Below are 11,859 nucleotides of genomic sequence, written 5' to 3'. Positions count from 1 at the left end.
GAATCAGTTGGATCCAACAAATTTTTGAATCAGGTCTGTCCGATGTGTTGTGTAGTTTGAGCAGGGGCGCAGCTACAGATTTTTGAGGGGTATGCAACAACAATATTGGCGCCCCCCGCCAAAAAAAACACAAACAACTAAAGCAAAACAAAAGGCCAATAATTACAATAAATACACTATTACTGTGCATTCGTGTCTATTGAATATGTTTTTAAAGAAAGGCTGCCAATTTGATGTTTAACTTGATGTTATACTTGTATGTATTGATAAATGGTGCATTGTCACTTTAAGAGAGTATAAACGGTTCTCATAACGTCCTTTTGCCAGCTATTGCTCACAATGGATAAGGCTGATAGGCACTCTAGCCTTGTTTGTTTGCACCACATTGACAACACAATATTATGTTATTACAAGGAGCCTTAATTGTTAGGATATGGAAACATGTAATGAGTTGCTGCTAGCATGACATTTCTGTTTGCAGTTGGCCATTAAAAGTGCAGTATGAGCATGGTAGCCACCTAGCTATCTGAATGGAATAGGCTATGTTTCAATCGGCATTGCTTAACAAACGCTAGTTAGTCTGTTAACATTCATATTTGCAAGATTCCAAGTACAGACGTTGTCACTTTAAATCCTACCTGTTGCCTTTCAAAAGCCTTTCACCGCCTTTTTTGCTGTATCCATCTTTTTCCATAGACGGCAACTCACTACTCATAGGCCTATCTGCTCGCCCAGCGCTCACCATGCCCCCACTCCCTCTTCTATGTCAAAATTCTATGATGGAATCTTATGAGATAGGGCGCCTACTCTAGCCTGTTAGTCCTCTAAAATGTTATAGAACATTGATAAAATGTTGAAATGATTTAGAAACGGACAGCAGTACAGTAGCTACATATAGAAAATACCAAATATATAATTTTTTTTTTTACCATCGCTTTGGCGCCCCTATGCGCCGCATAGCGCATACCCACTTTTTGCGCCACTAAGTTTGAGCAAAGTCCTTTTAGGCAAGTCCCTCCACTCAGCAGCCATATTGCAACGCTTTTTGGGTACTCATCGGGCAACCTATTCGGCAGAAATGCGCGTGCGCAAGGCTTCACGACACCAACCGTGCTCCAGCGGCGAGTTCACAACACATGATTGGCATGATGTCTGCACAACACAGCACATAATTGGCTCAATGTAGTCACATCACACCACATGATTGGCTCAATGTATACACATGTCGACGTTTTGGCAAGGAAGGGGTGGAATATGTGTAGACAACGGCCGGCGTTACAAACTAACCCCATGCATTTCTATGGAGGAATTTTTGGAGTGCTGTGTCTCCTCATTAGAAAGTCTCTGGTTTGAGCAGGCTCACGACTAGAGTCCGACCGATAAATCGGTGTGCTGATATTATCTGCCGATATTAGCTTTGCCAATCTATCAGTATCTGCGTTTGTATAGTCCGCTAATGATTTTAAAATTAAATAAAATAAAAATATTGATCCTTCATTTAAATTTCCAGTATTGTATTTCCAGCTTAACATTACATCCAACAGTAAAATAATGTTAACTACTGACAAGGTAGTTAGCCACAATGATTAGCCAATGCCATTGTTTGTCTAGGACAGGGGTCTCCAACATTTTCCCCTCCAAAACCTACTTTGACAAAATGAACATGGCCGAGAGCTACTAATATTTTATAGGCTATTAGTAGTAGCATGTATTCACATAGCTGATCTCCACCCAAAACAGCTGAATAAGTTTTGTATGCGTTTTAACCCTCATTTCAATTCTTTTACCTTTGTCTTTGTAGATTGTGAATTTGAATTGATAGGAACTTTATCAGGTTAACCAAGTGAACCAAGTGTTATCAAATTCACAAACAATTTCCGTGAACCTTATTTTGAGAGCTACTCAGAAACAGGTGGGGAGCTACTGGTAGCTCGCGAGCTACCTGTTGGAGAGCCCTGGTCTAGGGTGACCATTCGTCTGAATTATACGGTTTGATGGTCTTTTGGGGCCCCACCGTTGACTTCAATGCAGCGCTGCTACCGTCAATTTCAAGGCAGCGTTGTTAGCGATAGCGTTGTTAGGACCAAATCTGTGGTGGGGTCTGTGGGACCCCCAAACAGAATTTCAATACATTTCCTACCATGCAAAACATATTATTAAAAATCACAAACAAGTCTTTAAGTCAGTCAATTAGGGTATTCCAAACTTTTGACGGGCATGGCATGGATGGATTATGAACCCCTGGGCACAGATGCCCCCCCCCCCCCTCCTCCAGATAGAGGGGTCCTGAGGCATTCTCATTTTTTATTATTTTAAAAATGACCCTTTTCATTATGACTTCTGCGGAGTTTTGTGAAAAGAGAAGGGTGGAGAAGAAGCAACTTCACACAGAGGCTTGGGCTTCAGGGCCCCCTGAGCTCTTGGGCCCAGTAAACCCATTCAGTAATCCATCCCTGGACCTGTGGTATGACTACATTTGTTTTAAATGTATACTTTAAAAGAAATTACAAACTATCGTTGTTAACCTCTATATTAAAGAAAATGGTTCTTTGACTTATTACTTACACCTGAAGATTTGTTTTAACTAAGGCTTACACTCATAGGTTTGGACCTATAGACTAATAAGATTTTGTCTTTTAATTTACATTTTATTATGCTGGTGGCTAATCACACAATTTTAATGAAAGGGGCAGGATTCAGGAATAGGCTACTAAGACAGGCCCCTCTTCTGTCTGATTCACCTCATGTTACCAGACTGGCTTCTGACAGAAATGACGTTTTGTGCCAAAATGTAGAAACACTTGGCCTACTACAGCCTTTAATTGGTGAATGGAAGTGCAAATTCCTTTCTTTGGTTATTTACCGCGATTCACATTAACTGTAGGTTATCACCGCCAGTGCATTGTAAAAAATTTTTCGAATTTGGGTGCCGTCGCCACATTTGATTCCTACGTTTTGCCAGCATGGACGACCGATCCCCAACTAGCGGTCCCCAACCACCGGGCCGCGGCCCGGTACCGGGACGTGGGACATTCCTAACCGGGCCGTAGCCTACGACATGAGTTTTAAAAAAAATGCATGCAAACTAAACTAAATTTAATTCGCAATAATGTCACGTTTTTACATGGCATAGGCCTATATGCAGTTGTTTGATTGCATGCATGTTTGCATTTTGCAAGGTCTATTTTCTTACGTCTGTCTGTCCCGCCTTCAACACTTTACATATTGTAAATACAGCTCACTTCACTTGATCAGTTCTTTGCGAACGGTAGTGTCACACGAAGTTAGCTAAACTGCTATAATGAGCAACAAAAAACAAGCAACTGGCCAGAGTGTTTGAGTTGCGAGAGCCGCTGCAGAGATTTCTTACAGAAAAAAGTCACCGTTAGCTGCACATTTTAGTGATGAGGACTGGGTGTCAAAACTCGCTTACCAGTTACCTGTGTGGCATATTCGGGTTGCTTAATGACCTCAACCTGTCACTCCAGGGGAGAATGACGTCTGTCTTTAAACTGGCAGATAAAGTCACTGTATTTAAAGTCAAGCTTGATTTGTGGGGATGAATGGGAACAGGGTGTATTTTATATGTTCCAAACAGTGGGGGTTTGGGAGAGACTGAGGCAGGGCCCTTTCTCTCGCAGCTGGTGCGCGATCACCTTGTTGCGCTTTCAAATGAGTTTGAGCGTTAGGCTACTTTCCATCCTCCAAAGATCCACGGCAAACCAATGAGTGGGTCCGCAACCCATTTGTCAATATCCAGAATAGTCCTACCTTGTCAGCGCAGGAGGAAGAGCAGTTGATAGAAATTGCAAATGACGGTGGTCTTAAGAGTGTATGAGGAAACCTCTCTGGCTGGCTTTTGGATCAAAACCAAAGCAGAATATCCCGAGATAGCCGTAAAAGCGCTGAAAACGTTGCTACCATTTCCCACCACGTATCTATGCGAGACCGGGTTTTCTGCAATGACTGCAACTATAATAATAATAATAATAATAATAATAATAATAATAATAATAATAAAGCTTTATTTGTATAGCACCTTTCATACACAGAATGCAGCTGGACATTTCAAACAGTCATTATCAATGCTGTTTATGTTATACTCAGCAACATATCAAAAATATAGAAAATGACGTCATAAGACTGGCAGCCTCTTCCATCACCCATATGGCAACTGTGGCAAGGAAAAACTCCCATATTCCAGGAAGAAACCTTGAGCAGAACCTGACTTAATAGGGGGAGCCCATCTGCTAAGACCAAATTGCGCAATCGACTGGACATTTCAAACACACTGATGGAACCTTTTGTTGCATATTATATTCGTAATCCACGTTCCCATGTTTTGTTCCCATATTTTGTTAAGCATGTTCACACTAGCTTCAAGTTGTTCAATTTTCATAGTTCATAGGCCTATTGTTACATTTTTACTTCTTCAAGTTCACGTTTTTCACATTTTTAGAGTTCGTTACCTTCACTGTTCATACATAACTGGAGCTAGTTCTTTTCAAATAATGCATGCACAACACATGGAACATCGAACCCCCAACCCACTACCTCCCCACCGGTCCGTGAAAAAAAAAAATGGGAATCGAACCGGTCCATGGCACATAAAAGGTTGGGGACCCCTGGTCTAGCTCATGTTTTTCCACTTGCTCGCGATCGCCCCTAGCGGAACTGCAACAGATTGACGGCCCATAAACGGGCTCTGATATTAGTCTTGGTTGTTGTTAAGTAAATACCCATCAGATGGCGCCAAGAGTCACACAGCTTGCACAAGTCACAAGTTGCAACACAAGGCTCAGACAAAGATTGTTAAGGTCTTAACAATCTTTGGCTCAGATACAGGTTTTCTCAGTCAGAAGAGGGTACAATTATCTAGTGTGAAAATATGACTTAACACGCTGTTGTCTGATAGTGGCACATACTGCTAGTTTTTCTCTGTTGATGTCTTACATTAGATCAGATTCTAGTCACGTGTAACAGCAGCAGTTTCTGATTCCTTTAAACATTTTGCAATTGTTTATGTTCATACAAAAATTTTTGTATGAAGTTAAGTCTTATCCCTATTAGACATTCTCTGACCCTACACAGCCTTATTGGCAGAGCATTTTCATAAAGCCAGCCAACACTAAACTATACTGAATACTATACTTGACTACTAATATGTTATTCATCAACTGATGTTGAGCATATATAGCCAACAAAGAATCTTTTTCGAGTTTTAAAAACACATCAAAATACATTAGAAAACTGTTGAAAGGGGATCAATTTCTTTCCCCAAACCCGGATATTATCTCACAGACTTCACAGATAAACAAATCAGCGCAACATATTTTTGTGAAGGATCTAGGTATTGACCAATGACCTGCTGACTTGTACTTCAGTAGGCGGGCCTTTATTCTGAAGTGAGGAAGACGGAGGCGGAGTTTCTTCCTTTCTCGACTGAGTTGGCAGGCACGGGGCGCACGCAAGGACGGTAAAGTTACAGTCCACCGTATTTGAATTGGGATCATGGCCCCCAGCACGCAGCTAAACGAAGCTGTGTCCGACGTCCGGAAGGGTATCCGAGCCATTCTGCTCGGGCCGCCGGGCGCTGGCAAAGGCACACAGGTGAGAATGGATAAGTATAATGCCGGGGTGCGACCGCATGGCTTTGGGACATGGCAGCCTCTTGTCATAGCTAACTAACGGATTGAAACGTTAGCTCGACTGTACTTGACGTTACTCCAGCAAACTACATTAGACACTTTACAGTAAAATCCCAGTAGCTCTGTCATTAGGAAACTATACACCTCATGAAGATTGCAGTGAAACCCTGGTTTGACTAATTTGGTGAATTCTTAAACTGTATTAAGATGCGCGCTGGTCATGTCAAGCCATCCTTATTGTGCCAACTGCAGTTAGATAAGCCTTATGACCTTCCAGTTAACTTTAGCATTAGTGGTGGGACATTGAAATTGACACACATATGGTTGATTGCTTACCGATAAGAATGAATAATCAGCATGGGCAGATATGTCCTCACGGTGTAGGCAACTTGTTATTACTAACTAACGTTACAAAAAAGTACAAGTGGCTCAGTACTCAGTAACTTATATCTTGTGCACTTACCTGGATTAACGTGCACTTAGCTGCTTTTAAGGTTTCTGCCGTAAACCTTCTTTGTGTTAACGTTATTTATAAATCATCTGTCAACACCGATTCACACACAAAATTATCAGGCATTTTGCTCTCTACAAGAAAAGTAAAACCATTAAACAAGGTGGTGTAATGTCACAGGCCAAGCTTAGTAGGGTTTGAACACAAATTGAGCTGTGTGTTTACAGTTAATTATTCATCATTACTCATCTGTAATGTTTTACCTAACCTCTTGCTCTTTTGCCCCAAGCTCATGTGGTGGGCAAATAATGTATTTGTATGCCAGCCCATGTGTGGGTATGTTTTATGTATTTCGTTGGTCTCTTTTTTTTCTCAGGCTCCTCGCTTGGCAGAGAAGTACTGCGTGTGTCACTTGGCCACAGGGGATATGCTCCGTGCCATGGTGGCGTCCGGTTCTGAGCTTGGACAGCGCCTGAAGCAGACCATGGACTCTGGGAAGCTGGTGGGTGAACACTGAAGTGTTGGGTTGCAGGGCAGTTGAGGACGCAGAGTATTATAAACATGCAATTTACTAGTGTGTATCACCAAAGCTGAATGAGGCCAGCGTAATCTTGAAAGCAGTCATTAGCTCATGAAGTTGTTCACCTGCCCCTTGCGAAATGTGTGTGTGTGTGTGTAGTTCTTCTAATGCACTTTAGTCTTTGCTTTTACAGATTACAGTGCATCATCTTTGCCGTTATGACCGTCTAATGTCATTTCAACGGTTTGCCTCTTCCACCCTTCACTTTGGTTTTTTTGTTCTCATTTGGTCTTTTGTAACCTCAACCTCTTGCAGGTCAGTGACGAGATGGTGGTGGAGCTCATTGAGAAGAATCTGGATACGCCCCCCTGTAAGAACGGCTTTCTGTTGGACGGCTTCCCCCGCACTGTCAAGCAGGCCGAGATGGTGGGTTCCCGTGTGTGTGTGTGTGTGTGTGTGTGTGTGGGTGGTCAGAGTGGGGATTTATCACCAGTAGCTAATTCATTGTAATGCTTTCTTTGCATTGAAACATCTATTAAGTATTACTATATGGCCTAGCTGACGCCAAGACTGATTCTCAAAAGAGAATTGTTCTGGGGACCCTTTTTTGAATTTCTTGAATTTCCCCTTGAGGATCAATAAAGTATCTCTATCTATCTATCTTTTCACTTCCGATTGCCAAGCGGCGTTGTCAGCAGTTAAATTAAAGTTAAGTTGATACATTAAACTCTTGCCAAATTAGGGAAATAAAGCTAACACATCTTTCTTGTAAACAGTTTTTTAATGCGGTTGTTTACTCAATTCAATAAAAGATACACGTCTTGTGTTGTTTCACACTGACGCCATCTGCGCAGCCATTGATTTTTCAACAGTGCTGCTGACCATACTATTCTGTCCATTATCGCATGAAGCGCTCCCCATAACGAATACGTGGTTGTGATTGGTTCCTGGGTTTTCTGTGATTTTGGAAATCCTTGTGGATTGGAGGATGGCCAGACAGCTGTAGAGCATAATCAAATGCACTCACAGATTCGTCTGGGTTCATCTAGGTTAAATATGGCTTGACTGTTTTTTTTGTGTTTTATGTAGTTATTTGTCAGCTTTTTGTCAAAATGTCTTTGCATTTGTATTTGTAGAGTGCCTTGTTACTGTACTTGATGAATATGTATTGTTCTTTGTTCCAAACTTCTGTATGTGACATTGATCTGCTCTCCCCACGCACTCCTCAGCTGGATAACTTGTTGGAGAAACGCACAGAGAAACTGGATTCAGTCATTGAGTTCTCTGTGGACGACTCGCTGCTGGTTCGCCGCGTCTGTGGCAGGTACTGTATTAGGGGAGGGCACGAGGCCAGAGAACAAAATGTTTATCTGATTTAAGAAAGTCCCCATTGATCAAGTGCAGGGGTGGGTAGAGTACTGAAAATCTATACTCAAGTAAAATTACAATTACTCCCTTCAAAAATTACTTGAGTAAAAGTAAATACTCCCAACTGAGAACTCTAAGTAAGTAAGTAAAAGTAAAAAAGTACTTTGTTAAAGGAAAATTCCAGTATTTAGCACTTTGAGTCCCTTTTCTGTTTTCTTTTGGATGAACTAGTGGTGGATTGGTCCTGTCTTGACTTTTCTCGGAAAAGACTACAACCAAATGTAAACAGCCCCCGTTTCCGTTTCCAGTGGCGCAGTAATATCAACGCATCAGTCTTCCAACAGAAATCAATGGGATTTTATAAAATGCCAAATAGAACACAACAAACTGTATTTCGCTACGCTACTTGTTTTGGAACATCAACGAACACCACTAACCACTCGGTGAGTTGCACAGTTTTGAAAACGGACGTTAAGGGTTGTTTCAGGACATGTTTGTGCATGCCTGTAGGCAGCCACTCTAAAGTAGTTTAAGGCGATTCAAAACGAGTCGGAAAAGTCGAGACAGGACCAATCGTCAAAATGTCTGTGTCCACCACTCTAGTTCATCCAAAACAAACCTGAAAAGGGACTCAAAGTGCTAAATACTGGAATTTTCCTTTAATAAATTAAATATAACAAATTGTACATTTTTATATTTTTGATGGCCTTGAGTAAGAGTAGAAGTACTGTTTTGAAAAAGGAATATGAAAAGTTGTCGTGCCTCAAAAAAAATACTTTTTTTCTTGTGCGTTACTTATAATGCGTTACTACCCACCCCTGATCAAGTGTTAATGGTAATCATGAAACAATATTTTCTGTATACTTACTCTGAAGAGAGAATTTATTGTTATGTGCTGATCTAGTGTGTACAAAGTCCTACATTAGGTGTAGATGCCTCTGCATTGGGCAGAGAAGAGATTGCTTAGGGATTGAATTGTCTGCTCTGTGAGTCTGCCATGCAGCGTTTTGGATGACTGTGGATTCTGTGTGTATTAACAGACCGGTGTGCTCGTTCTCTCCCCAGGCTGATCCATCAGCCCAGTGGCCGCTCCTACCATGAGGAGTTCAACCCACCCAAAGAGCCCATGAAGGATGATGTAAGTTGTGTGTGTGTGTGTGTGTGTGGCCTAATTGACAGACGGTCATCAGACAGGGTGTGGGTGTGGTGATTGGGCAGAATGTACATGCAGTTATATAGGAAGGAGGAGTATTTTATGTTTACCTTAATAGAGTGAAGAACAGTCATACATTTTCGAACAGGAAGTGTAACGATTGGGCTGGACCCATGATGAAAAAGCAGGGACAGCATGCGCTCAGTTAAAATTGAAGCCACCCAAAGCCCCCCCCCCATTCAAACTATGCTCCTTTGGGTGGCTTCACTTTTAACTGTTTGCTACACAAGTGTATTACACTATTGACATTTGAGTTTAAAAGAAAAAACTGCCTTTAAATACAACATAGTCGATTGTTGTAGTGTAATTCAAACGCTGCAAAGGAGCCCAAAACAGGGGTAGTGATCTGAACCAAATATAGTTCTGACCAATTCTGTTCTACACATTCCAAAAAAAAGCACTCACTGCAGAACCTATGGTCTTTGGGCAGGACTCACTGAATGATTGAGCATTCTCCCTGTGAAGCAGTTAGTGAATTCTATCCCTGACCCTTTGCATATGCAGCTTGTTCACTGACTTTCTGTAGTTTTGTCAGACCAGGCATAGAAGTGTGGAGGACCTGCATCTAAGGTTGAAAGATTATTTATATTTTTTAAATCAAAATCACAATTTGAAAAAATGCAATTAACAAGAAAACATTTTAAATGCAAAAGCATTTAAAAATCATAGGCAGCAGTTTGCAGCCAAAAAGGCGAGCAAAAGTCTGTCTTGCACAATATGTAATATTTCAACGTCTGTATAGTGAATATAGAACTGAGGCTTGACTTTTAAGAAAATCAACTCGCAATATGTCAGAAAAAATACAATTTGATATTTTGCCCAAAAAGTTCAGCCCTACATGCATCTGCAATGTCTGTTTTTAATATCAAGCAGGCACCCATATTTGAAGGTCTGGAGTAGTCTTATTTCCAAATCGGTATTGCATAAGTTTCTAAAGAATGGTGTTAAAGGTCCTCAGTTGAGACATTCAAGGACATCAACATTCAGGACATGTGGATGTTGCATATTTTTGTAAACACTAGATATGGTAATCTTCTCTTGTAGACTATTTTGAAAGATAATGATATACAGATGATTTTGACGTTATGGATGTGGTTCTACCTTTTGACCTATAAACAAGAGGCTGCCCATCCTTCGGTTTCTTATCAACCAAGTCCAATGTTCAGTCACATGACTTCCTCTGCTTCTCTCCCCAGGTGACAGGCGAGCCCCTGTCCCGCCGTAGTGACGACAACGCGACGACGCTGCATTCCCGACTGGAGGCGTACCACCGGCAGACGGCGCCGCTGGTCCAGTACTACGCCGCCCGTGGCCTCCACCGAGCCATCGACGCCGCGCAGTCCCCTGACCTCGTCTTCGCCTCCATTCTCGCCGCCTTCTCAGCCACCTCTCCCTGTAAAGACCGTGTGATCTTCATTTAACGCCGTCCGTCCGCCTGTCTGTTGCATGTCTGTCCACCTTGTTCTCTCCATCTGATGTGCATGCCCAGCTGTTTGTCAGGTTTATTAGTCTCACTACTGACCGTGTATCTCCGTCCTAGTCTGCACCCATCTTCTTCTTTCGGTGGTTCGTCTCTGTGTTTGTGTTCGGTATTTTTCTGTCCTCGATAAAATCCACCTAAAACTTCACCTAACTCATGCTCTTACTCACTGACAGTTTGACTGTATGTGTCTAATGCTTAATGCGGTCGGTTTGACCAAAACTAGACTTAAATATAATGTGCATCAGTTGCAGGCTTATTTAATTTTATATTTTATCATCTTTAATTCTGTAGAAATTATAGATTTGCATTTACTCGGGTCAGTTATACAGATGTGTATTTCCATGAAATGCACTCGTTTCAGTGTTCAGATATAGGGTTAGATATAAAAGTCAGCCACCTTCAGGCTGTCAGGGCATACCTAAGCCATACCATATTTTTTTTTTTTTTAAAGTTGTGTTAATATTATGAATGTAAAAGTGTGTGGTCTAGATATGAGCACACTGACCCACAGTGATCAGCAGTGTTAGATGTGCCTATTTGGGCACAGATGTTAGTGCTCAGTTTATGTAAGTTCTGTTCAGGCCAGTGTATTCTAAATGCTAAATACAGGGGTTGCCTCTGAATGAATGTCTGTCATGTCTCGTCTGTTGCTGTCTGAAGGTTTTTTTGTTTTTTTTTGTTCTCCTTTTCAGCCGTGTGAAGCCCCGTCAGTCACCAGTCCAGGCCTGGGGATGGAAATCTAGCAACCAGAGCCTCAGCTCTCCTCTAGCACTTAATACAAAATCATGCTGGACTTTTTTTCTGGGTTGCTTAATCAAGTGCCCTTCTGCCTAGAAAAACAATAACAGCCACCATCACTTAAAACCTGGATCATGTGTTTAATAAACAAAGAAGACTCTTTTGTACAGTCATAATCGACTTGCAATGTCTTTGTCTGTGTACTGTTCATATGTTTGGATATTTGCACAGTGCATCTTGGTATACTAGAGGAAGCCAATTTTCCACGGATTTGCAAATTTGTGAATTTCTGTTTCCATTTCTTGTAAGCAGGCTCCTTTTAAGGATCCATATTTTAGAAGTGTTTTCAATCTGAGAACGAAAGGACAGGGGAAAGAGAGTGCAAAAGGCCACAATAAATAGGATCTGTGCGCTCATACCGAAACCAATGGGGTTCTG

General features: G+C 41.6%; 1 protein-coding gene across 2 annotated transcripts; it reads left to right on the top strand.

Annotated features, from left to right (window-relative positions):
* The first annotated feature begins 5,426 nt into the window (after window positions 1–5,426).
* ak2 (adenylate kinase 2) lies at window positions 5,427–11,594 on the top strand. Of its 2 annotated transcripts, XM_048229526.1 has the most exons (7): window positions 5,428–5,610; window positions 6,476–6,601; window positions 6,935–7,045; window positions 7,849–7,943; window positions 9,053–9,125; window positions 10,397–10,595; window positions 11,376–11,594. In XM_048229526.1, exons 1-7 carry the CDS (start codon window positions 5,512–5,514, stop codon window positions 11,381–11,383), a joined length of 711 nt encoding a protein of 236 aa, XP_048085483.1. In that variant the 5' UTR covers window positions 5,428–5,511; the 3' UTR covers window positions 11,384–11,594. The 2 variants fall into 2 exon arrangements, with proteins under 2 accessions (XP_048085482.1, XP_048085483.1); XM_048229525.1 differs by lacking the exon at window positions 11,376–11,594 and having other exon boundaries at window positions 5,427–5,610; window positions 10,397–11,358.
* The last annotated feature ends 265 nt before the right edge of the window (window positions 11,595–11,859 follow it).

The sequence above is a fragment of the Alosa alosa genome, chromosome 20, assembly GCF_017589495.1.
Source record: "Alosa alosa isolate M-15738 ecotype Scorff River chromosome 20, AALO_Geno_1.1, whole genome shotgun sequence".
Lineage (NCBI taxonomy): Eukaryota > Metazoa > Chordata > Actinopteri > Clupeiformes > Clupeidae > Alosa > Alosa alosa.
The sequence above is the reverse complement of the archived record's forward strand: the minus strand, read 5'-3'. Positions and strand labels throughout refer to the sequence as shown.

Excerpts from the sequence above, each read along its gene's own strand:
- ak2 (XM_048229525.1), top strand. The coding sequence starts at position 5,512 with ATGGCCCCCAGCACGCAGCTAAACGAAGCTGTGTCCGACGTCCGGAAG. Across the intron at positions 7,046-7,848 it reads CTGTCAAGCAGGCCGAGATG|CTGGATAACTTGTTGGAGAA; the intron begins GTGGGTTCCCGT and ends CGCACTCCTCAG. Across the intron at positions 9,126-10,396 it reads AAGAGCCCATGAAGGATGAT|GTGACAGGCGAGCCCCTGTC; the intron begins GTAAGTTGTGTG and ends TTCTCTCCCCAG.